Source organism: Pan paniscus, chromosome 8 (genome assembly GCF_029289425.2).
Source record: "Pan paniscus chromosome 8, NHGRI_mPanPan1-v2.0_pri, whole genome shotgun sequence".
NCBI lineage: Eukaryota > Metazoa > Chordata > Mammalia > Primates > Hominidae > Pan > Pan paniscus.
In genome coordinates, this window is record NC_073257.2 from 111,511,974 (window position 1) to 111,537,388 (window position 25,415).

The following is a 25,415-nucleotide window of genomic DNA, read 5'->3' on the forward strand; positions in this document are numbered from 1 at the left end:
ACTATAGAATAGCCATAGAATAAAATAATCTATGAGCTCATATGAATATAAATAAATAAAAGAGAAGGGATAGCTCTCTCTTATAGCAGAAATGATAACATCAGAATATCATCTTTGTGCAACCATGATTTAGACAAGAATTATCAATGGATGCTAAAACTAGTGGATAGAAGTTTGATAAAGAAGAGGATATGTACACAGATTCAGAGCACCCCCATGAAAATAAGTTATTGATTACAAAGGGAAAATTAGTAACTCCATGGTGAGTTCCTCTGATGAACACAACCATAACCATTTAATCACAGTTAACAATACCAATAAAGGGATGCACTGACCTCACTGCCTTGAAAAGGACTCCATATCATTTCTATGGTACACCTGCCAAAACTCTATAACCTTAATCTAATTATGAGGTAGCATCAAACAAACCAAACTGAAGGGCATTCTACATAACAACTGGCCTGTAATCTAAAAACAAACAAAAAAATCAAGTTCATGAAAGATAAGGGAAGGCTGAGAACCTGATCTAGATGAAAGAAGATTAAAGAGATATGAACAGTAAATGCAATGTGTGATCCTGAATTGGATGCTGGATCAGAAAAAAACCAGCTATGAAGGACATTATTGGAGCAATTGGTGAAATTTAAATATAAACTATAGCTCAGATAAGCATTTTGTATCAATGTTACAAATTCCCTGATTTCCATAAATGTGTTGGGGTTATGTAAGAGAAAATTCTTTTTTTTTTTTTTTTTTTTGAGACGGAGTCTCGCTCTGTCGCCAACGCTGGATGGAGTGCAGTGGTGCGATCTCAGCTCACTGCAAGATCCACCTCCCGGGTTCACGCCATTCTTCTACCTCAGTCTCGCGAGTAGCTGGGACTACAGGTGCCCGCCACCACGCCCGGCTGATTGTTTTGTATTTTTAGTAGAGATAGGTTTCACCGCGTTAACCAGAATGGTCTCGATCTCCTGACCTCGTGATCCGGCCGCCTAGGCCTCCCAAAGTGCTGGGATTACAGGCGTGAGCCACCACGCCCGGCCGAGAAAATTCTTGTTCTTAGGAAATACTGACATATTTATGGATAAAGGGGGCATAAATAGTTCAGAAAAAATATGTGTATGCACATATATGGATTGATAGAAAGACAATAGATCAAATGGGGCAAAATTATAGCAATTAGTGAATCTGGTAAAGAATATACTGTTTTTGCAACTTTTCTGTAAAAGTGTGAAATTATATAAAAATTAGAAAGTAGATAAAAAGAGTATTTGCTCTAAGCTGGAGCTCTTTTTTTTGGAGACAGAGTCTCGCTCTGTCATGCAGTGGTGGCATGGTGTGCAGTGGTGCGACGTTGGCTTAATGCAACCTCCTGGGGTCAAGAGATTCTCATGCCTCAGCATCCTGAGTAGCTGGGACTACAGGCATGTGCCACCATGCCCGGCTAATTTTCATATTTTAGTAGAGAAGGGGTTTCACTATGTTGGCCAGGCTGGTCTCAAACTTCTGACCTCAGGTGATCCGCCCACCTCAGCCTCACAAAGTGCTGGGATTACAGGCACAATCCTACCATGCCCAGCTAAGCTGGAACTCTTTTTTTTTTTTTTTTTTTTGAGATGGAGTCTCGCTCTGTCGCCCAGGCTGGAGTGCAGTGGCTCGATCTCTGCTGACTGCAAGCTCCGCCTCCCAGGTTCACGCCATTCTTCTGCCTCAGCCTCCCGAGTAGCTGGGACTATAGGCGCCCACCACCACGCCCGGCTAATTTTTTTTTTTTTTTGTATTTTTAGTAGAGACGGGGTTTCACCATGTTAGCCAGGATGGTCTCGATCTCCTGACCTCGTGATCTGCCCGCCTCGGCCTCCCAAAATGCTGGGATTACAGGTGAGAGCCACTGCACCTGGCTGCTAAGCTGGAACTCTTATACATTGCTGGAGGGAATTCAAATTGCTACGACCTCTTTGGAACTTTGGTAATGTCTTCCAAGGCTAAACACATATATCCCTGTCACCCAGCAAGTTTGCTTTCATATTTAACCAATGGAAAAGAGTGCTTCTTTCCGCTAAAGGACAGGTACAAGAATGTTTATAGCAGTAAAAACTGGAAATAGTGAAACACTGGAAGCAACCTGTGATGGTTAATTTTATGTATACTTGGCTAGGCAATGGTGCCTAGTTGTTTGGTCAAATATTAGTCTGGATGTTATTGTGAAATATTTTATAGAGGTGATTAACATTTACAATCAACTAACTTTAGGTAAAAGGAATTATCCATAATGGCCTCATCCAATCTGTTGAAGGCCTTAAAAGCAAAAACTGAGGTTTCCCAGAGAAGAAGGAATTCTGCCTTAAGACTATGACATAGAAACTCTGCCTGAGTTTCCAGCCTCCTGCTCTACAGAACAGCAGGACTTTTGGACTTGCCAGCCCCCACAACCATGTGAGTCAATTTCTTAAAAAAAAAAAAAAAAATCCCTCCTCTTTCTCTCTCATACATGCATATAATTGGTTATATATAACATATATAATTGGTTCTGTTTCTCTGGAGAACCATGACAAATATACAACCCAAATATGTTTGGGTTGTGTATTAGTCAATGAGAGAATGCATACATAAAATGCATAAATACTCAAACTACACAGCAATGGAAAAGAACAAATTGCTATATTCACACACATAGATGAATCTTACAGACATAATGTTGAGCCAGACACAAAAGAATATATACTGTATGAATTAATGTTTACAAAGTTCAGGAACAAGCAAGACTAAGCTATAATGACAGAAATCAGAATATTGGTTACCTTTGAGGGATGATATTAACTATGAGGGGACACAAAGGAGTCTTCTGTGGTTTTGGAACTGTTGTGTGTCAGCGTGGTAGTTACGCAAGAGCAAATATATGTCAAATTTCATCCAGCTGTGCATTTTATGTGTGTTGTTTTTTAAAGAGGTTAAAAAAGAGTACTTACTTTAAATGCTAACTTTCTCCATCCCCTCTATGGCTAAGCTGTAACCTCTATACTGTATATTTCTATATCCATATTGCAGATCCTGAAAATCTACTCAGGCCCCAAATACATGTTCATAATTAAATTTCTTATTCCTATCCAAAAAACTGGTTTTCCTTTTAAAATTTGCAAGCCATCCAAGAATCCTCCTTCTCTGTAACCCCGAGTACATCTGATGGCCAAGTGCAGTTGATCAACTTCCTAAATATCCCTCCACTTTGTCTCTTCCTCTCCTTCCCATCACTGCCTTTGTTTAGGCACCATAATTTCTGCTTGAGTTGCATCATCACCTAGGTGACAACAACACCTAAATTAGTGTTTAAATAACTGAGGACTGTAGCTTTGCCCTACTGATGCATAAAACTGACCATCACATAGGCCTAGCCTCTACTCCAGTGCCCCCATCTGCTCAATCTATGTTTGTGAAATGAAATGGCTCATTTCTAACCCCAGTACCATCATGTTCCAGACAAGTCTTGGTGTCTGACCATGGGAAGCAAGTAGTTATCGTGCATCCATTATGTGCAGTGCAGACAGAGGGTGATTCCAGAAATACAAGATTCTGGATTTTAATCTAGAGAGACAAAACAGTCAGATAAGTGCAAGACAACCTACAGGTAAGTTCCCACATGAATGTCTAAACCATCGTCAGGTGCCTTTCATCTTGTAACAATTTTTCTCAGGTTCATCTTTGTTTAAATGATGACAGTAGCCCCTCTGCTAGAGTCCCTGTCTCTAGCTCAGGCTCTCCCTGTTCCAGGGTCTCCTGTATCTGGGCTGCTGGTTGAATTGTCCTCAGATATTACTTCAGATTTTTACTCAGCAACCACCTGCTCAAGAACCACAAGAGCTCCTCATTAGCTGCCAAGGCAAGTCTAAACTCTTTTGCCTAGCTTTCAGGATCTCCATGCTCTGACCCCTCCCAGGGTGATATGACAGCTGTCTTAATATTTTTGAAGGGCTGTCAGAGACAAGGATTAGTCTGATTCTGTGCTGCCCCAGCAAGCAGAAGGTACTATCACAGGTGGAAATTACAGAAAGATTTAAGTGCCTCGAAGTGTAAACATTTTCCATTCTACTTAGGGTGGCAGAGGTGGTGGTGGCGGTGGTGGCAATAAAGGGAATACTGTGTGTGACTCCAACAGAGCTTGTTCTCCACTTACCAGTCTAAGATTCCAGGAAATAACAAAATACTGCACATCCAGTATGTTGATGTATATATCATTAAGTATTTTTTCTATGTATAATTTTTTTGTAATTTTCAAAAATGAGATCTCACTATAACCAATTTCTTTCACATAACAGAATACAGTGTCTATCTTTCCACATCATTAAATTTTCTTCCATCATCTCAGTATAAATGGCATGCCACATTTCATTGTATGAATGTTCATTAATATCAATAGCTTATTCAATAAGTCCCCTGTGGCACTTTTTTTTTTTTTTTTTTTGAGACAGTCTTGATCTGTCACCCAGGCTGGAGTGCAGTGGCACCATCTTGGCTCACTACAACCTTCGCCTCCTAGGTTCAAGTGATTCTTGTGCCTCAGCCTCCCGAGTAGCTGGGACTACAGGTGCATGCCACCACCCTGGCTAATTTTTGTATTTTTAGTAGAAATGGGGTTTCACTATATTGGCCAGGCTGGTCTCGAACTCCTGGGCTCAAGTGATCTGCCTGCCTTGGCCTCTCAAAGTGCTGGGATTACAGGCTTGAGCCACCATGCCCGGCCCCCTGTGGCACCTTTATAATATCAGAAACATTGCTATGGGTAGGTAGAATCTGAATGATCAAAAAGAGAGTAGATAGGTTGGTGGAGAGAGAAAGTTCAGAGTGGTGAGACAGTCTGGCACCATCTCCTGACAGGCATTGAAGATATCTGGCCTGGAGACCAGGACGCAGGTTACAGGATAGTGGGGCTGAGGGTGGCCCTGAGAACATCTAGAGCTAGGAGGCTTCTTAGAGGTCATCTTGCTTTGCAACCCTCCAGGAGTTTGACTTCACTGTATAGCATCCCTGGCAGGGCTGACCAGCCCCAGCTCCTGTATTTTAGAGCTCGCTGCTGTGCAAGGCTATCCGTGTCATTGCTGCAAAGCTCTGTCTGTTAGAAGGTCAAGTTCTCTGGGTAATGGGATTCGAAGTATTTTCTTTTTATCTGTGCTTTCTAAATTTTATGAAATTAGCATGATTCAACTTTTATTGGCTTTTACGAAAGTATTTTTTAATTCTATTCATCAAAGCCACCTTCTTGTTTACTCTGACCTACACTTATCTTTCCTGTCTCTAAATCTCATTGTTAATTTCTGTATAATCTAGTACATGTCTATATAGTGTCTTGTGTTATTATAAGTTTGTTTCACTCATGTTGGTCTCAGCTCTCCAATGAAGAACATTTTCCTCTGGCCAAATTGTGACTTATTTTCTCATTTTCCCTGACACATAGCACTGTGCAGGAATTGGCCACTTGATGATGGCTTGGTATTGGATTCTCCAGGTGTCACATGAACTACCTGGCTCTCCACAGAGGCTCTGGACCTGGGGATGCCCCCAAACACCCACAGTTCTCCTGGGTCTGCTGAGCCCCTTGGAAATGACCCAGGTATCCAGTCACTGGCATTGCTAATGTTCAACCTGTCACATTATTCTGCCTCTATCTCCCCTTTGACCTCTAGTGACTGGGCCAAGAGACCTGCAGAACCTAGTGTCCTGTCCAGATTCCAAACTAAATGTCCTCCAGTAGCTACAGCACAACTGGAGGCTGGAAGATCACTTTTGTATTCTTTTCTCATTATTTGTGAACAGCATTAGAGCTGAGGTGGTCTCTAGCCGCTACCAATCTTTTAAGAAATTACCCCGCATTCCATTCTTGAAAAATAAGCCTTATTGCCATTGTGCCTACTGTGTGTCAGATACCATGCCAGACAGCTCTGTAAAGCCGACCGCAGAGACTAGGTCCTGACAGCCATCCCTTTGCTCTCTTGCTCAGTCCATACTGGGAGGCAGCTACTCAATTACATTTTTACTAGCAAACCCTCTGAAATGAGCTTTACAATGATATCATCACACTCTTTTTACTCAGCAACCACCGCTTAGCACTATTAATCTCTCCTCTCCATGCTAAATCAGAGGGGCAGCATAGCCTACTTAAATAAAGCTTAGGAGACCCTGCTGGTTTCTCGACAGTTTTTTTTCAAGTGCATTCAGACATGATTCTCCATAGATATTGAAGGGCTGTCAGATGGGAGGAGGACGAGATCTACTCTGTGACCGAATCCTATTGCTTCTACAACCCTAACATGGCTCCCGGCTCCATGCCACAGTCCTGCTTCAGACCACCATGCACTTGCCTGGATTACCACAGCAGCCTCCTAACCAGTTGGCCTGCCTGTCCAGTCTTGCTCCTCTAATCCTTTCTCCAGAGAGCCTAAGTGATCTGTTTACATTGTAAATCTGATCACACCACATCTCTGCTTAAAACTCCATAATGCTTTTGCATGGCCTTCAGGTTAAATCTAAACTCCGTAGCATCGCTTTGAAGACCCAGTGTCTGCTTGGCTCTCAGGCTGCATGTCTTGCCCAGATTGTTTCAGTCCTACCAAACCACTTGCACACCAAATCCCAAATACTTTTTAATTCTCTTACCTCCAGGTCTTTGCCTAGAACATAACCCCTCCCCTCTTCACCAAGTTAGCTCATTTGCCTTCCAGGTGTCACCTCAGATGTCACTTCCTCCAAATGTCTACCCTGGTCACCCAAGGCTACGCTGGGTATCCTTCTGTCTTCTGAGTATCCTAGGTTTATTCTATCTTCTCTCCTGTCATTTTGTCTTGTAATTGCCTGTTTCCATGTATCTTCCTCTCCAGACAGTAAGCTCCTTGAGGGCTGGGATTGTTTTATCTATCATTGTATTTCCAACACCAGTGCTTGCCACAGAGACACTCAATAGTTAATGAATGAATGACAGATGACCTAACAAGGATAGGTGGAAGACTCAGAGGGGTACATTTCTATGTACTGAAGAACTTGCTAATAACTGGTGATATAAAAAAAAAAAAAAAAAAAAAAAGGAACACACTGACCCACCAAGCACAGGGAAAGCCCCATCTCTGAAAAGTCTCCAAGCAGAGCCTAACTGGTCATCAGGCAGGGAGCTTCCTCAGTAGATGGCAGTAGATGTGAGACGCCCTCCACTCATTTCCCATCTGTAGGAAGCCACGCTTAGATTCATTCGTGAGGTCAAAACACTTGGGCTGGGGTCCCACTTCTGCACTGACTGTGAGACTTTGGACTAGTCACAGCCTCTGAGCTTTCTTGCTTGTGAAATAGAAATGACACCTGCACTGCCTACTTCAGAGATTTTGTGAGGTTCAAATGAGATCACACATGCTCAAGTACTCTGTGAAAGCCTTAAAATAAAATGAAATGTATTATTTACCATGTAATCTTCAGGACTTGCAGCTTCACTGAATAATTTGAGTTTCACAACTAAAATGGAAAACCAAGTGCCACACTGTAAAGCACTGCTGCAGGCAGAGCTGCGAATTAGAGCAGAGATCTGCCTCTTCTGTGCTGCACTACCGCCCTAGGGAAGACAGTGGGGATCTGGAGCATCTGATTGGTTGGGATCTGTCAAGGGCTTGTTGTTCTAGCCATCAGGGAGATTGCTTGGGGCCTACCACTGTCTTAAATTGTCACGAAAATCAGCAGAAAACTACAGACATACGCAATAAACCTTTCCTTTGGGTCCCTTGATTTATGCTTAAAGGAAAGTCAAGAACAGTTAACAGCATTTCACTTCCCCTTTAGCAAGACAAACCCAATGAAACCATTTAATTTAAAGGCTTTTTATTAGGAACCAGGGGAATGAGCTGCTTATCCCTCTATAACAGTCTAGAGCAGGTCATCAGGCCCAGGATGGAGAGAGGTTATCAAAGGTGCTGCGGTGTGCTTTGCTGCACGTGCTTAGGGCCTGGAAGGAAAGGTGGTGGCAACAGAGGTTGGCAGGAACTGGTGTTAGTCAAAACACCAAAATCCTGGGGGAGAGCCCCTCTACCTTCCTTCTAACTCCACTTGAGGTGGGAGCATTCCAGGAGACAGAGAATGTGAGCAGGATGCAGCAGTGTCATCTGAACCCCTGGCTTCGTTCAGTGCTACTTCACTTGCCAGCCCTCCACTCTTCTTGCCTTTTAGTGATTAGGTATTTGAAGAACTCATACACAGACCATGCGATGGCTGTGGAGGGGATCTGGTAAATTACTCTAGCCTGCACCCCTCGGAAGTAGGCGGTCACCCCACCTACTTGATATACCGTCCTGAAGGCACTAGCCATGCCTGTGATATGTCCTGTAATGTGTGAGTTCAAAGCCAAGGACTCCTGGGTGTTGAGCAGTGTTTTGCAAACGTCCAGTGGGGTTGTGGCTGCGGCAGCTACAGCTCCTGCGCAAGCTCCAGAGAGGACGTGGGAGCTTGGGTTGTACCGTCTCTGGGGGTTAAAGTGCTCCTGCAGGAATTCATAGGTCATGAAGTGAATGGCTTGGAAAGGAACGTTCATGGTCAGCTGGGTGGTGTAGCTGCGGTAAAAGGCCCCGGCCCCTTCATTTTGCCACACTGCCCGTACACAGTCTGTCACCCGGTGGTATGGTGAGTTGTACATCTGCATCCTCTGCTTGACCACTAGTAGTGCCATCAACGAGGAAGGAAATGGTGACAGCAGCCAACCGGTGATGGAGAGTATCCAGATTCAGAGCCCCAAGTCAGCAGATCAGCCAATGGAATAGAGAGAGAAAAAAGTATGAGTGAGCTGCTGGCTAACCTGAGAAGTCAGCTTCCCTTTTTTGAGGGGAAGGAGTAGGCAGAGGGTTGGTAACGAGTCAAAAAACAATAAACCCACTTCCATCAGGACTTCTGTAAAGCCAGCCAGTTCGCACACAGGACATATCTACAGTTTGGGAGCTTCAGAGAGTCTTCTTGAACTAAGTACCTATCTCTGATCTTACCCTCTAACAATTCCCAACAAGAAATGACTCCATGATAGTGATCATCATGAACACAGGCCCCTAACAATCCCAATCCTCACATACAAAGAGCACCTAACTTTTAAAATGTGAGATGGTGATCCTCCTAGAGGGCAGGAGACAGAAGTTCTACCAAAGAAAAGATTCTTAGCCAAAAAGAGTTGGCTTTAGTCTTCAAACACCTCCCACTCCCTCAAGTAGATAACATGGTGTGAGCTCTGTGGAGCTTCAGCTTAGCTTTGGCTCTTTCCACCCCATGGCCTTGCCCAGACAGAAAATGAACGTGGCAACAATGCTATCCCTTCATATTTGCTCATCCTCACATGGAGAATGTTTTTGGAGAATTTTCCTCCGACTGAAAAGCCAAGATCCCAGCAGAAATGCAAGGACTGAGTTCTACGATTTAACCTTTCATTCCTATCCCAACTAGCTTCATTCCAATAAGAAAGGCAATATATTTAAGTGTCAATTCCTGCAAATCATAAGGGGGAAAAAAAAAGTCAGAATCCATCTTCACCTCTTTGAAGAAAAATGAATCTGCTAAACTTTCAGGACAGATCAAATCTACGACAAAGGAGACTCCCAGGAAAGCCCAAAAACAGGCCACATGGAGACATCTTTTTCTAGGGAAGCCCCAGGGATTAGTAAAATCCCAGTGAATCTGCTTCCTGTCCAAGAGGGTGCCTCGTTAAGTACCAAAAACATGGAGGGAGCACCCTCTAGTGGTAAAACAAGGCAACAGAATTTCCCACCAAAACTGATGTGCTTTCTTCTGCAAACTGGAAAGAAATACAGGTGCAGCTGCCCACAGAGTGATAGGTTGAGGAATCATTACCTTCCGCAGGGTTCATGGCTGCATCATGAAGTAATGTTGCCACACACCCGGCCGCACCTGCAAACAAGAAAACAACTGCCACATGTAAGGCCAAGAGAGCTGACCAACTCATTGAGGTCCCCCAGTGAAGGGGAGTGGCTGTGCTACACTACAGCAGGGAAAAGTAACGTTAAGAGCTAGTCCAAAAGATGGGGACCCACTGCTCCTAAACTCCTGTTTAAGAAGGTAAAGTATCTGTTCCCACCAACTTTGTAAGGTCACTAATGTATTCCACATCCATGATAGGAAGGCCAGCTCAAGTCTTATCAATAAAGATCATTCTGAGAATAAATGCAGCTCACACCCCAGACAGGAAGCAGATACACTGCTGCCTAGGGATGCCAGCATATCACCTGCCACCAGTGGAGGGAGATACGGGGGCCAGGTGGTCAGATCTCACAGAACCTCACCACAGAATCCCACCTCTGTCCTGCCGCAGAACCCATTTGCAGAGCCTAACATTTGTCTACAAAGATCTTTCGTTCAGGTCCTGAACTACTCTACCCCTCATCCTCTCCACACTCAACTTGGTTTCCAGCCAGTCCTAAAGCCCTAGGCTGCTATCCTTTCTCTTACTTCCACACAACCTTCTGGTTTCTTCATGCAGTTCCTTGGCCCCACCCCCATTCATTTTGTCATGAGGCTTTGTCATGTTCTCAACACAAACTGCCTCTGGTGAGTTGGGATCCTGAAAAGGTGAGGTGAAAAGCAGGGGCTTCATTAGTATCTTCCTTGGGTGGCTGGCTGGGTCACCTCCAATCCTGCCCTAAGGAGCAGGACACCACCCAACTATCAAACATAGACTGGGGGTAGTTCAGTGTGTCTCCACATTACCAGGGCATTAGAAGTTGATGCCAGGGAGATGAGAGGAACAAGTCAAGCTGGTAGGTAAGGGAGGATACTGTAACCCTTTGTTGAGGTGCCCCAAAGGAAAAGGCAGGGTTGAAGCGGCCCGTTGTCTGAGAACATCAGGTTTGGAAGTCCCTCCCTTATAATCTGGCCTATCCCAGCCCAAAGCTTCAGCTCCAAACCATGCTGAGACTGGAAAGCACTGACAGCAGCAAAGCCCAAAGAGTTGGGAAAGTGGGGGAACCAGCACAGGAAGGCTCAATACCATTGGCAATATGGCTATTGCCCCCAGGGTGGATTACATCACTCAATGTCTTTTTTAACTTTTCGTAGCAGGCAAAATAAAGGGCGTGGGCAGGCCCTGCGCCTGTTGCTGTGACGTTCAGCCCCCTCATGGGCCTCCATAGGCCCTCCGTTCTTATAATCCTCCAGAGGGCCTCCAACACATTGCGATAGCGGGCAGCTGGGTCAGGCTGTAGACTCTGCATCCGGGTCTGAAATTACAGCAAGGAGAAGCGCAATGTCAGCAATGCCAACTTCTCGCCCCACCTCAACGCACTGGGCAGACCTTCTACATGGAGCTGTGCCAATCTGTGGGAAGGATATCTGGCTTTCAGCTTATTCCCAATCTATAGCTGATCTTTCTTCTAAGCCTTGGACCTTTCTTTTTCTAGTCATCTATGACCCTAAGAATGGAACACCATTATTTTCCCTGAAAAAATAATCCCACCTATTGCTAAGTGTCCTGGTACTCCAAAATGATTCAGAGCCCCAGCAACAAATATCAAGCCTGTGTTTCAGAAGTTGCTTTTGTGCCTTAATACACTCAAGCTGACAGTTCTTTACAAATGGATTCTAAACTCCAGTATTTACTATCTATGACATACTTTATGCTGTATACCTAAAGAGTGCCCCTGGCCCTGCTTCATGACCACACACTGAGGGGCGGCTAATTTTTTTATACTTTTTCAGACTATCTGGCAATGGTGGCTGGGTCTATACAGAGTCTTGGCAGAAGCAGCATTCTTAATAGATGCTTTTATTTCTTGGGAAAGAAAGTTTACCCTGAAACTGCAAAGGTGGGAGTGTCTAGCTAGAAACCAATGTAGTCTCCAATCCTGAAGGGCCCTTCCAGATTTCTAATTTAAATTGATTGAATCCCAAAATTGGCATTAGCAAATAAAATCAGTCCCAGTGAAACATAATCCTTGGAATCTCTCTAAAGGATTTGATGATTGGAATAAAAGCGTAGGGTGGACACTTTGTATGATGTTCCTGGACAAAGTTTTGTTGAAATTTGGGAAATTAATCTTATTCAAAACACCTCCCTAAATTAGACCTTTTCTGAAGAGTGTGTCTCCCCAGGAAAATTTCTCATCTACTGACCCAATTCAAGGTAAAGTAACATGGAAACTAATAGTTAATATAAAATCAATGTCTAAAAAGAAAAATCAATGTCTGGTGCCTGACACACAATAAGCACTTCTGATTTGTTTGCTAAATGAATGAATCTTTTGTCACATAACTGTATCAGCTACAATCACTGGTGAGCCAATGGAAGCAAGTGATGCCCAAGTACAGTTTAAATTTCTGCATCAATCTAATCACTAGATTCTATTTGGATTTAAAAGCTTGAACCTTCGGCCAGGCACGGTGGCTCACGTCTGTAATCCCAGCACTTTGAGAGGCCAAGGCGAGCAGATCACCTGAGGTCAGGAGTTCGAGACCAGCCTAGCCAACATAGTGAAACCCCGTCTCTATTAAAAATACAAAAAAATTAGCCGGGCATGGTGGTGTGCACCTGTAATCCCAGCTACTCAGGAGGCAGGAGAATCGCTTGAACCTGTGAGGCGGAGGTTGTAGTGAGCCTTCGCTGGTTTGAGCCACTGCACGGCAGCCTGGGCAACAAGAGCAAAACTCCATCTCAAAAAAAAAAAAAAAAAAAAAGCTTGAACCTTCCTCTTGGCCAACTGGAATCCAAGAGTAATACCTTTCCTCAAGAGCATGGGAGAAAAGAAACTAACCAGATGAACAGGTCCCGGTTAGCTGCAAGCAATCCACATTCCTCTGGTTATTTTCTCCTGCCTGCTACCAACAAAAAACCGGAAGCTTAAAAGGTTAGTTACTGGATGTTCAATCAGAAATACTCTACACAGTATCACTTATCACAATTTGACACATTCTTTCCTACTTCCCCCCACAAAACCTCATGTATTTCCAATAAAGGGTTTGTTTACTCATCTTTCACATCACACAAGGCAAATAAAATCCATCAGAAGAGTTGTTCATAGAGACTACGGGTCATATGCTGGCTAGAGCTACTAATAAGCAAAGATAAATTGAGCCTCTTAGCTTATCGTGTTTCCATGCATTTATTCAAAACTGATCTTGTATAGGGGGAATGTTCAGCAATTGCATTGCTCTGCTGCAGTCAATGGTGTATTTGGCTACCAATTCTGAACGGTTTGGCTTCGGAGGCCTGGAACTCCTCACCCCCAAGAGAAAACCGGACTATGGGAAGCTACTTTGAACATTCTATATACACATCTAAATCTAACTCAACAATTCTAACTCGATAAAAATACACCCTTATGGAGAGGACCTGGGCATAAGCTATGCCAAATATAAAAATGAATATGGCTCCCCAAATTTGTGGGCCAATAAATCTGCCTTTTACAGAAAGATGAAATATCTAAGTAAGAATTTCTGAAAAACCTCAATATGAAAAACTTCTACCTGGCTTTGGAGAAAAGCCAAACAACCCAGTAGAGAGGTAAGTGGTTTGGTAAAAGACAAGCCACATTTGAGTCAAAAAGCCTGAGTCTGAGCCTCAGCTTTGCTAGTTGTGTGATCTTGGGTATGTCACTTAACCTCTTTAAGCTTCAAAATTGTCATCTATAACATGAGGCCAAGAATGACTGGCTCATAGGGCTGTTGTGGGGATTAAAAGAGATAAGATATGTAAAAGCCATTGGTAATTTATAAGATGCTAGAAATACAAAGATTTTTATTGTATTCAAAATGATTCTATATTTGTTCATATCTAAGAATTTACAGATCATGGTAGCATTGCCTCCTGTATAAGTCACAAATATACGTGGGCAACTAACTGTCCTTAGCCACCAATAAATCAGGGTTAATTTTGTATTTTTTGTTTTCCTTTTAAAGTTTCTCTGTGGCTATAATGATTTACATGTCCCACTATTAATCTGAAGGTCATATGTTCAGGGACAAGCTTTACTGTGAAATTCTGTGCCTTGCCTGGTTCTTGTAATCTGCTTTTGGGAAGCTATATGGAAGGCTTGAGAGTCTGATACACTGAGTTCAAATCATAACTGTGCTACTTAAACTGTGTGACCTTGGACAAGTTATATAACTGTTCCCTAAGCCTCCTTTCAACTGTAAAATAATGAAAATGGTTTCTACTTCATGAAGTTGCTTCACAGATTAAATGAATAAATGTATGTAAGGTACTTCAGATAGTGCTTGGCACACAAGATCACTGAATACTTATTACTAGATGCAAGAAAATCAAATAAGCTAATGTTTCCATTTCCTAATCTTTCACAGGTGAATATGTATAGATACCATTTACATCTGGAAATTGGAGATTTATCTCCCTCTGCTCTTCCCCTCTTTATTATATAAGTGGATATTTGCTTTACCACTTCAGAGCCAACAACAGCAGCTTGATGATAGGTGGGTACTTAGCCAGAGGATTTTGAGAAGGGTTCTGACTGTTTTGGGTTGCAGAATGTCCCCATAGATAAAGTCTGGCGCTTGCCTTTGAGGCCCAGAAAAGGAAACTGGGATTTATCTGGGCTCCCAAGCCTCTCCATTATAGCCATGGAAATAGCTGGTTGAATAACCATGATCCAGCAAGGCTACACTGACTTCTCATGGTCCCTCTCAAGGATATTTAAAGTCAACTTGACCCTGATAAGTAGCTGCGGATGGACAGGCCTGCATGCCAAAAGGCAATGTCAGCTTTCATTTGCAAACATTGTGGTTGCCCTTTAGGCTCCAACAACATGGATATCTGCCTCCAGTCTTAAAGACTGGGCTGCTTTTCCTCCCCACCATCCACTTATTAAAAGAAGAAGGATAGCTGCTGGGGACAAACAAACTGGGAAGTCTTTTCTGAAGGAAGAGATTTGAATTTTACTTTCATGCCTGCACAAAAGTGTTTAACATACTCACTGACACTAAATCATACTGGCCTCACCTAGTTCTTCCCTCTAAGTCATTTAAATCCCAGCATTAAGTGCAAGTGAAAATGAGCCTTCTAAAATAAGCTTTCGTATTGTTGACAACTCCTGAGCATTTTTTTCTCAAATCATTATTTCCTTAATGGAGGGCTTTCAGGCATAACTGCTATGTTGTATGACTAATTTTTAAAAACCAAAAATTCCAAAGTTTATGTAAACGAGTAAGAACTGTTCTTCAAAATAGTTACCTTGGAAGGCTACAATTGACTTATTCCAGCAATGCTGTGGTTATGCAAAACCTTTCTGGAACTTCTCTTTCAGAGGTGTTTCCTCAACGGGTTTATAGGCCTCAGAAGTAAAGCAGTCTCCTTGCTTTCCAGTCCCACCTTATTTTGACGCCAAGCAGTATTACCCATTTTGACCTCCCACTTTATTCACCATATTTGATTCTGAATAGTCTTTGTTCCTGCAAAATCAATTCCATCTTGTCACAGGGCAAAGATTTGCCTCCCTTAAGGACATGCACCCAAATATTCTAGAAGCATTTTTAACAGGGATTTATAAAATGTTTATAGCAACAATAGCACTATGTAAATATATGGAGTAAGGAGATAACCTCCCGTTCTGTTATAATGGAACAGTGGTTAAATTGATAAGTTACAGTAATATTTCTAAGACAAATTATTACACTGTATTTTTCAAGCCATTAAATAATTTTCACTGTTTTCATTGATCTGTTTTCCATTCAATACTCATCCAGAAAAACAGCATCCTAAACCCTGCACTCTACTCACAGTCTAAGTCTAGGGAGGTTACTCTGCAGCTAGATTATATTAACTTTTGGATATACGGCATTATTAACTCACAAGTCATTCAACCTAGAGTCTATACATATAATGTGTGCATCTTTTTTATTTGTACTTACTTGTTTTACATTTCAATGTTGTTACTTCTCTCTCATGGATTTTACTGTTTATTTCTATTTCTCCCAATTGACAAGGGCATTTAACATTCTAATGTCCATTTTAGTCAAGTGCATTTACCCCGTTTTCAATGGATATGGCCCTTGTTAGGAGTTACCTTGTGTTAAAATACTCCTGCCAGTTTGCTGTCATTCACAAAGCTTAATGAGCGCTCCCCTCATTTCCTTATCCACATTCTAATGAAAACATGAAACAGTACTGGAACCAAAGGGAAGTAAAAGGGATCTACTTTGCCTTTCCCAAGTTGATTCTCTCCTCCTTTTGAATACATAACACTTTCCTGATTTGAAGAGAAAACATACATCAAAAAGCTGCCAGGTCACTGTTTGACTATTACCCTTCACATGTAAAGGAGGCATCGGTCTTTGTCATATCAACAGTCCCCTCTAGTTTACCTCTCCCTCAATTCAGTCCTCACCTTTAATGGCTGGCACCTTTACTAATGTACAAGAATAAGAACTGTAAAGAACAATAATCTGTTTCTTTCTTCACCCAGCTTTCTTCAGAAGGACCTGACTTCAGTACACATAAATCATCCTGCTTGGTTGTGAATGCAATTAGTTTTACTTTCACAAGAATCGTGTCCTCTTGTTGATCTCATTCCATTTTCTTCATACTTACATCTACTTTCTAATACCGTCACACTTCCTTTCTAGGCAACTTCTCCCTTTTTGCCAACTTCAGGTGGCCAAAGAAATATGCTATCAGTTTCATCTCTCTTGTTTGGAGGCTGATGTGCTCCCTGAACATACAGTCCTAATCCCAGCTCAATTTTCATGTTCAGGAAATAGGTGGGGTATCATGCTTGCTTCACAGAGAAACTGAAACCTATTCCTGAATACGATCTTTCCCACATTACTTCCAGTCTGGAATTCTGCATTCTCACTGCACAATGATTTCCAATCACTCATGTGTTAAGATTTAACATGTAAGTCCTTTATCTAGCTGAGAGATCCCAGATTCGGGTTCCTGCCCCGTCAGTAAGGGAAGATACAGTAAGGAGTTTGTAAAAGCACTAGCCCAGAAAACATCTCAAGCCGTTAGATCCATTTCAGGGTCTGGTTCACGCCAGTTGGCTTCACCTTAATCGAGTTAGTAGCACTTACCTGAGCTTCGGGATACCCCATCCCACCCTATTCCTGTTTAGTCCCAGGTGGGGTCCAGGGCTTTGGCTGACAGATTTTCGATCCTGAGTCCCGATTCAGATTTCACTGACGGTTAGAAATAGGTCCTGGTTCCTGACTGGGATCAACTCCCAGCTGGGACCTTGCTTGAATGGAGTGTCGGTTCGAATCATGTGGTAGTGGCAGGAGCCAGTAAGGAACCCATGTCGGCTCCGGCTCTCAGCCGGGATCCTGGCTCCGGACAAGACCCAGGGGTCGGGTCAGCCCCAGGTCGGGTTCGAAGCCGGGTGCAGGTCTCACCTTGACGCAGTCGATGGGGTACATCACGCAGTGCTCCAGGATCCCTGCCACGGCGCCTGCCACCATGTGCGTGGTGACAGTGGCTCCAGCCGGCAGCGCCTCGTAGTCCGGGCCGGAGTCCGGATCTTGTCGTACCGGGGGCCTGCAGGCCCCGGCCTCCCCGCCGCCGGCCCCCCGGCCCACGCCCCGCTGCAGCCACCCGTCCAGCAGCGCCGACTCCCCGGGGCTCCGCCCGGGCCCTGCCGCCGGCCCCCCCGCCACACCGCCAGCACCCCGCCCCTCCAACTCCATCCACCCGGGCCAGCTGCGGCGCCCACCCCCGCCGCCGCTGCCACCACTGCCGCCGCCGCCCCCCGGCCCCGTAGTGTCCGCCTCAGGCGCGGCCCAGAGAGCCCGGGGCCTCCGGCTCCCGCTTGGCCCCGCGGACACGCCCCCCAAGCAACCATTGGTGGAGACGCCAAGTTAGACCCACCCCTTTCCTTACGTACGAAAAATCAGCCGGTAGTATTAGCGAAGTCGCCTGTCATTCCTCCGCCCTGAGGCGTTGCTAGCGCCTACATCCCACCTTTTCCCCTTTGATCTTAGAAGCTTCTTGTTTATTGGTCACTGATTGGCCGACATGTGCGATCAACCCGCCTCTGACTTTTAGAAGGGCGGGAGAAACTTAAGGCTGAACTTTGATAGGCTCAACCACTCTTGATACTTTGACCGCGGCCATTGGCCCGCACCACGTCGGTCCCCGATTGGCTACAGAAAGAGCGACGCGCCCAGGGACTCTAGGGGCCGACTTCGGGCCCCTCACTAGCGCCTGCAGAGCTGCGGTCCCTGTGCGCGGGATCGCGTCGGGGGCGGGGCGGCGACAGGCCTTCAACGTCAAACTGCTGACGGGCGCCGTTACGACCCGCGCTCCAGTGCGCTCCTCAAATTCTGAGACGCGTGGCTGGAGAGCAGGCGGCCCTGGCCCCGGAGAGCCGTGTTCCCGCGGGATCTCGTCGCGGGCGTGAGGCGGGGCCGGCCTGGGCCGGTCATCCCCTGGCTGGCGCGACCCGCAGCCTGTCCGGGAAGCCGTTGCGACATGCGGGCTGGGAACCGCCTCACCTCCAGGGGGGACCGCGGCGGCCCGCTAGACTCTGGTCGGGTCTGGAGTATTGGGCCCTCTGGCCGGACCCGGTGCTCCTCAGGCCCCAGCGCCCGGCACTGAGCCTCGCATCCACATTCGCACAGTAAACCCAACAAGTGTTGAATGAATGAGGTTCCCCGGGCCCCGGCTGTCACTGGGCTCTGCGCCAGGCCAAGAGCCGAAGGCGGGGGAGGAAGATGTCGAAATGGGCGGGATGATTCACAGATGACGGCCGGTGGCGAGGCGGGGCTGGAGGCCGCATCCCAAAGGCAGCAGGGAAGTGCGGCGGCTGTGGGGAAGCTCGGACGCACGGCCTGGCCGAGTCTGAAGCATCAGTATTTTGTCCCTGAGCCGGCGCGCTGATGGGTCCCCCGCCTGGCGATGAGGGCTTCTCCCTCCCTCGGGTCAGCCCGGGTCCTGAGAGGCAAGGCCAGCGATTCCCGGCCTTAGGACCTCCTGCGCTAGGGAGCACGGGCGTCTTCTTCCGTTTGCCTTCCCCGAGCGTGTTGGCACAAGCTGCCCGCGGTTTCCAGCTCTGTCTTCTCTGTTTTACCCAGATGATGCAACTGTGGACTTCTCCATCTGTTTATAGGTTTTCCTTGGACAGGAAAGATGTTTTCCTTTTTTCTTTCTAAAGTTTAGCCCTTCTCTGGGCTTCCTTTTTAAAAACTTTTTCTACTCTCTTCAGCAGTTGTTATTAACCTTTAGGTCGCGACCGTTTGGAAAATAATAAAGCTACGAATTCTCTTCTCCTACTTCCACCTCCCATCCCCTGTGTGCACGCAAAATTTTGCATATCATTTCTGCGTTTCAGAGTCCCTGAAGGTGCCATGTGGACACCCTAGGGGTCCATTAACCTGGTTAACCTCTCCCTGGCCGGCGCAGTGGCTCATGCCTGTAACCCCAACACTGTGAAGGCCGAGGTGGGACGATTGATTGAGCTCAGGAGTTCGAGACCAGCCTGGACAACATGGCAAAACCCCGTCTCTACAAAATAATAAATACAAAAAAGTACAAAAATTCAAAAATTAGCTGGGTATGGTGGTGTGCACCTGTAGTCTCAGCTACTTGGGGGAGGATTGCTTGCGCCAGGGAGGTCGAAGCTGCAGTGAGCCGTGTTCATGCCACTACACTCCAGCCTGGGTGACAAAGCAAGACTTTGTCTCAAAAAAATTTTTTTAAAAGGAACTTCTCCCCCACAGCATGTTCAGTCTCTCCTTTTCTCTAGCATATTTAGCTTGAGAAATGAATAGGTCTCACAGAAACCCATTCAATCCTGCTAGAGTACTAATTCCCTTTACTGCCAGATTACTCCACTAATGACCTATCCACCTCTATGTCCTTTCTCTCCTTAAGCTCTTTACATTTTTTACTCTTTTATTCATTGGTCATAAATGACCTTTCCAAATCCATCGGTCTTTTTCCTATTCCCGTTTTTCTTAACAGAGATAACACTTGCCGCCACACCACATTGGCACTTTTTACTAGCTTCAGAAACCACTCTACCTTTTAGACATCTCAGTCGCTTACACTTCTCTAGCCATTGAAGTGGAACATCCCTAAACGTTTAATGCTTCTTGGTCATCTTTAATACCTTAGAGAACTTTGCCATTCCAAACCAGTTGTCCTCATTGGAACCCTATCTTTATTTCCCTTATTGCATACTTTTAACTGAAATTTCCATGGGAACATTCAGTAATGTTTATTGTGTACCAACTGTGTACTTGAAGCTGGGGATACAGGACAGACATAGTCCATGTTCTCATGGAGCTTTTTAATGATGAGGGTGGGGAGGTGGGACAGAGAAAAATACACACAAAAAATGTCAGCTCTGGATGCTATGCTGATCTTTGAAATAGGGTGGTATGATATAGTGTGACTGGGTGGCTACATTTGTATGGCCAAGGAGGGCCTTTCTGAGGAGACGACATGTATGGTGAGTTCTGAATGATAGGCAGGAGCCAGTCATGACAGACTTGGAGAAGGGCATGCCAGCAGAAGGAACAGTAGGTACGACAACCCTAAGGTGAGAACAAGGTTGGTGCATGAGGAACAGAAAGAAGGCCAGTGTGGCTGGAGCATGGTGAGTGAGTGGGGAGGGGATACAACACGAAGTTGGAAAGATAAACAAGGGGTGAATATCCACCTTGATTTCTGACTCAGCGTGTCCATTCCAAGCTCAGCCTTTCCACTCCCCACCCCAACCCATTCCTCCAAAATGTTTGTTTTCCATGAAAGTCTTCACTATTTGCCCAATAGATGAGACTCTAAAGCTGGAGTCTTCCTTGACTGCCCATTCAGAATCATCATCATTCTGAACTGTTTCTTCTGTTTATGCTCTCCTTTTCCTTCATATTGATATACTTTCCCTGAATCTGATTACATCTGTATTGTCATAACCCCTTGAAAGGCCTGCCTGCCTCGAGGATCCCCTAGCTTCAGCAGTATTTTGATTCTCCTCCTTCCAGGTACACAGTAGGATGTTTTTTCCACCTCCTTGAAGACAGGCATGGCCCTGGGATTTGCTTTGGCCAGTGAAATACGAGGGAAGCACAAGAGTCACACATTTCCTCCTCTGCCACATGACTAGTGATTGTTCAAATGGTGGAGACTCTGTCAGCCTGGGGCCCTGGTGAGAATGACATGAAGCAGAGTTCCCTACTTGCTACCTGCTTGCTCCCAGACAGACTTCAGCATCAGTGAGAAATAAATCTTAGTTGTTTCAAGACACAGAGCTTTTAGGATTATTCCACACCATAGCATAAACTAGCCCAGTACTTCTGAGACTTTAATGTGATGATAAATGATGTTACCTGAATAATTTGTTAAAATGCAGATTGCAGTTCTGTAGGTCTGGTTGGGGCCTAAGATTCTTCCTTCCCTCTCTCCCTCCCTCCTCCCTCCCTTCCTTCCTTCTCTTTCTTCCTTCCTTTCTTCTCTTTCTTTCTTCCTTTCTCCTTCCTTCCTTTTTTCCTTCCTTCCTGTCTTCTTTTTCTTTCTTTCTTCCTTTCTCCTTCCTTCCTTTTTTTCTTCCTTCTTTCTTTCTTTCTTTCTTTTTCTTTCTTCTTTCTTTTTTCTTTCTTTTTCTTTCTCTCTCTCTCTTTCTTTTGTAGAGACAGGGTCTTGCTATCTTACCCAAAATGGTCTTAGAACTCCTAGGCTCAAGCAATCCTCTTGACTCCGCTTCCCAAAGTGCTGAGATTACAGGTGTGAGCCACCACGCCCACCTAGATTCTGCATTTTTGACAAGCTCTCAAGTGATGCTGATGCTGCTAGACCTTGGACCACACTTTGAATAGTAAGCACCTAACCTGCACACAAACCCATACACACTGTCGTACATCTCACCAGCACTAAACCTGCCTAAAAAATTATAAAAGTAAGCAGGCCAGGCACGGTGGCTCATGCTTGTAATCCCAGCACTTTGGGAGACCGAGGCAGGTAGATCACTTGAGGTCAGGAGTTTGAGATCAGTCTGGCCAACATGGTGAAACCCCGTCTCTACTAAAAATACAAAAATTAGCCAGGCGTGGTGGCGTGTGCCTGTAATCCCAGCTACTCAGTAGGCTGAGGTGGGAGAATCACTTGAACCCGGGATGCAGAGGTTGCAGTGAGCCAAGATTGGGCCACTGCACTCCAGTCTGGGTGATAGAGTGAGACCCTATCTCAAAGAAAAAAAAGTAGGCAAGGAACTTTATTGGTGATATTCTTCTCAAACCCTCAACAGTTTCCTGCACCTGCAACTCCTCAGGTACTATAGTCATGTTTTCTTGTATTCCAGTGTCTGGAATTTATTCCTTCTGGTGGATTCTTGGTCTTGCTGACTTCAAGAATGAAGCCGCGGACACTCGCGGTGAGTGTTACAGTTCTTAAAGATGGTGTGTCTGGAGTTTGTTCCTTCAGATGTTCAGATGTATCCAGAGTTTCTTCCTTCCAGTGGGTTCGTGGTCTCGCTGACTTCATGATTGAAGCCGCAGACCTTTGCAGTGAGTGTTACAGCCTTAAAGGTGGCGTGTCCGGAGTTGTTTGTTCCTCCCAGTGGATTCGTGGTCTCGCTGACTTCAGGAATGAAGCCGCAGACCCTTGCGGTGGGTGTTATAGTTCATAAAGATATTGCCGACCCAAAGAGTGAGCAGCAGCAAGATTTATTCTGAAGAGTGAAAGAACAAAGCTTCCACAGCACGGAAGGGGACCTGAGCAGGTTGCTGCTGCTGGCTAGGGTGGCCAGCTTTTATTCCCTTATTTGGCCCTGTTCCCCCACATCCTGCTGATTGGTCCATTTTACAGAGCATTGATTGGTCCATTTTACAGAGTGCTGATTGGTGTGTTTACAATCCTTTAGCTAGACACAGAGCGCAGATTGTTGTGTTTACAATCCTCTAGCTAGACAGAAAAGTTCTCCAAGTCCCCACCTGACCCAGAAGCCCAGCTGGCTTCACCTCTCATTCCCAGTACAATTGTTTTTTCACATTCTCCCTTCTATCTTGTAATTTTCTACATCTCTCTATGAGACCACTCATTTTTTTTCTTTAGTAATAGAAACCTCAAGTTTCAATTTGGGCATGTGGCTTCCCAGCTAAAGCCCATATATTTTTCCCCAGCTTCCCTGGCAATCAACATTGGAGGTGTGACTAAGTTCTAGTTAGTGGGATGTGAGGGAAAGTGATGTTTGAAACACCTGGGTTGTACCTTTAAAAGAAAAGGATATGTTCTCCTCTTGCTCATTTTCTCCCTTCTCGTCAGAACACAGACCCAGAAGATAATTATTTTTGGCCGTGAGGACAAGGCCTATACTTTAGCTGGTGGCAGAGCAAAAGTTAGAAGAAACCTGTGTCCTTAACACCATGAGGCATCCTATCACCTCAGACCACTTGTGCTCAGACATGAGAAAGCTTGTTAAGCAATTGCTGTTAATGGGAATCTTTGTTACAGCAGGTGAATTTATATCCTAGAGAAGCTGCTCTTCCTTAGAATGCATTTCCCCCTTTGTTCTTATCAAATTTCTCATTATTGAAGGTTCAAAACAGGTCCTACTGCTGCGTCCAGCTTACACTACCCCCTTCTCTGAACTGCCATCATACCTGGGCATGTGATATGAGTGTAGTATAAAATGAGATTGATTCCAGCAGCCACACATGAAAATAAGACTGCTAACCTTACAGTCACTTAAAAAGAAACTGATTCCTAAATGGTGAAGAAACAGAACATAAGAGCTACAGGAATTCAGAGATGGGGTAAGCAGTGAGGACTGAAAGGATCAGGAGATATCATTATTTATCTCATTAGTTTTCAAACTGGAGACTGTGTACAGGAAGACTTTCCAAGGGTTATTTAGGAAACATTGTTTCAAGGGAATTAATTTGCTACTCCTCATCTGGATTAATTCTTTCCTAAAATTCCTCTTCCTGAAAAAGCCGTTGAAACAATTCTTCTTTCCTCTCTCCCCTTTCTCAATCTGTCCTTTTATCTTACAAAAGAAAAGTGTGACCTGACTCACTTCTCATCTTATTATCATTTATTCGCTGAGTGCATAAAAACACCCAGGTTGTCAAACAATCCTTGTGCTGGCAAAGCCTTCAATCAAGATATAACAGTAGACTTCATGTCTTTCCCTGACTCACATATATTCCTGTTAAGGGCAAAACATGGCTTTAAGAATGGATATTTCAGCCCATGTGGGATATTCCGTGTACATAAATATGGTACAGTGGAGCAGTGTTTTTTTTTTTAATTTGTAATTCTCATTTATTGAGGAAAATATAAGTAGAGGGCAGTTTTCTATCCCACCGTTAGTCCTTCTTCCCCAGATTCCTTATTCCACTTTTGTCTGTCTGATGAGTCACTTTCATTCTTTAACCCTGCCCTTTGTATTTTTTTAAAAAAATAATTAATTTTATGGCCAGATAGGGTGGCTCACACCTCCCAGCACTTTGGGAGGCCACAGCAGGCAGATCACTTAAGGTCAGGAGTTCGAGACCAGCCTGGCCAACATAGTGAAACACTGTCTGTACTAAAAATGCAAAAATTAGCCGGGCATGGTGGTGCATGCCTGTAATCCCAGCTACTTGGGAGGCTGAGACATGAGAATGGCTTGAACCAGGGAGGCAGAGGTTGCAGTGAGCCAAGATCATGCCACCGCACTCCAGCCTAGGCAACAGACCGAGACAATCTCAAAATAAAAATTAAAAAAAGTGTTTTTTTTGATACATAGTAGGTGTATATTTATAGGGTATGTGAGATGTTTTAATATAGGCCTGCAATGTGAAATAATCACATCATGGAGAATGGGGTATCCATCCCCTCAAGCATTTATCCTTTGAGCTATAAACAATCCAATTACACTCTTTATTTATGTATTTGTTTATTTATTCATCTTGTTTTTGTTTTTTTTTTTTTTTTTGAGACAAGATACTGCTCTGTCACCCAGGCTAGAGTGCAGTAGTGTGATCATGGCTCACTGCACTTCAACCCCCCTGGCTCAAGCGATCCTCCTGCTTCTGTCCCCCAAGTAGCTGGGACTATAGTTATGCACTAATACATCCGGCTAATTTTTTTGAATTTTAGTAGAGACAAGGTCTCATTATGTTGCCCAGACTAGTCTCAAACTCCTGAGCTCAAGTGATCTCCCACTTCAGCCTCCCAAAGTGATGGGATTACAGGCATGAGCTACCGTACCCTGCCCACTTTTAAGTTATTTTAAAATGTACAATTAAGTTATTATTAACTATAGTCATCCTGTTTTGGTATCAAATAGTAGGTCTTATTCATTCTTTCAATTCTTTTTTGGACCTATTAACAATTCTTACCCACCTCCCGCAAGTTCCCCGCCACCCTTCCCAGCCTCTGGTAACCATCCTTCTACTCTCTATGTCCATGAGTTCAATTGTTTTGATTTTTGATCCCACAAATAAGTGAGAACAGAGCAGTGAGTTTTTGA

At 44.6% G+C, this 25,415-nt stretch overlaps 1 protein-coding gene across 5 annotated transcripts in view; it reads right to left on the reverse strand.

Moving 5' to 3' along the window:
- Positions 1-7,834: 7,834 nt before the first annotated feature.
- The window catches only part of SLC25A28 (solute carrier family 25 member 28), a 48,665-nt gene continuing 31,084 nt past the window's right edge, over positions 7,835-25,415 (reverse strand). For 2 of the 5 annotated variants that reach the window (XM_055093276.1, XM_034931266.2), the window contains exons 3-5: positions 11,009-11,237; positions 9,856-9,912; positions 7,835-8,679 (exon numbers count right to left, since the gene is read on the reverse strand). In XM_055093276.1, coding sequence (XP_054949251.1) covers positions 8,162-8,679; positions 9,856-9,912; positions 11,009-11,231 — 798 coding nt within the window. In that variant the 5' untranslated portion in view covers positions 11,232-11,237 and the 3' untranslated portion in view covers positions 7,835-8,161. Of the gene's footprint in view, positions 8,680-9,855; positions 9,913-11,008; positions 11,238-17,040; positions 17,755-25,415 lie in introns of those variants that run through there. The other 3 variants (XM_014346548.5, XM_034931265.3, XM_034931268.3) reach the window with 3 other exon arrangements.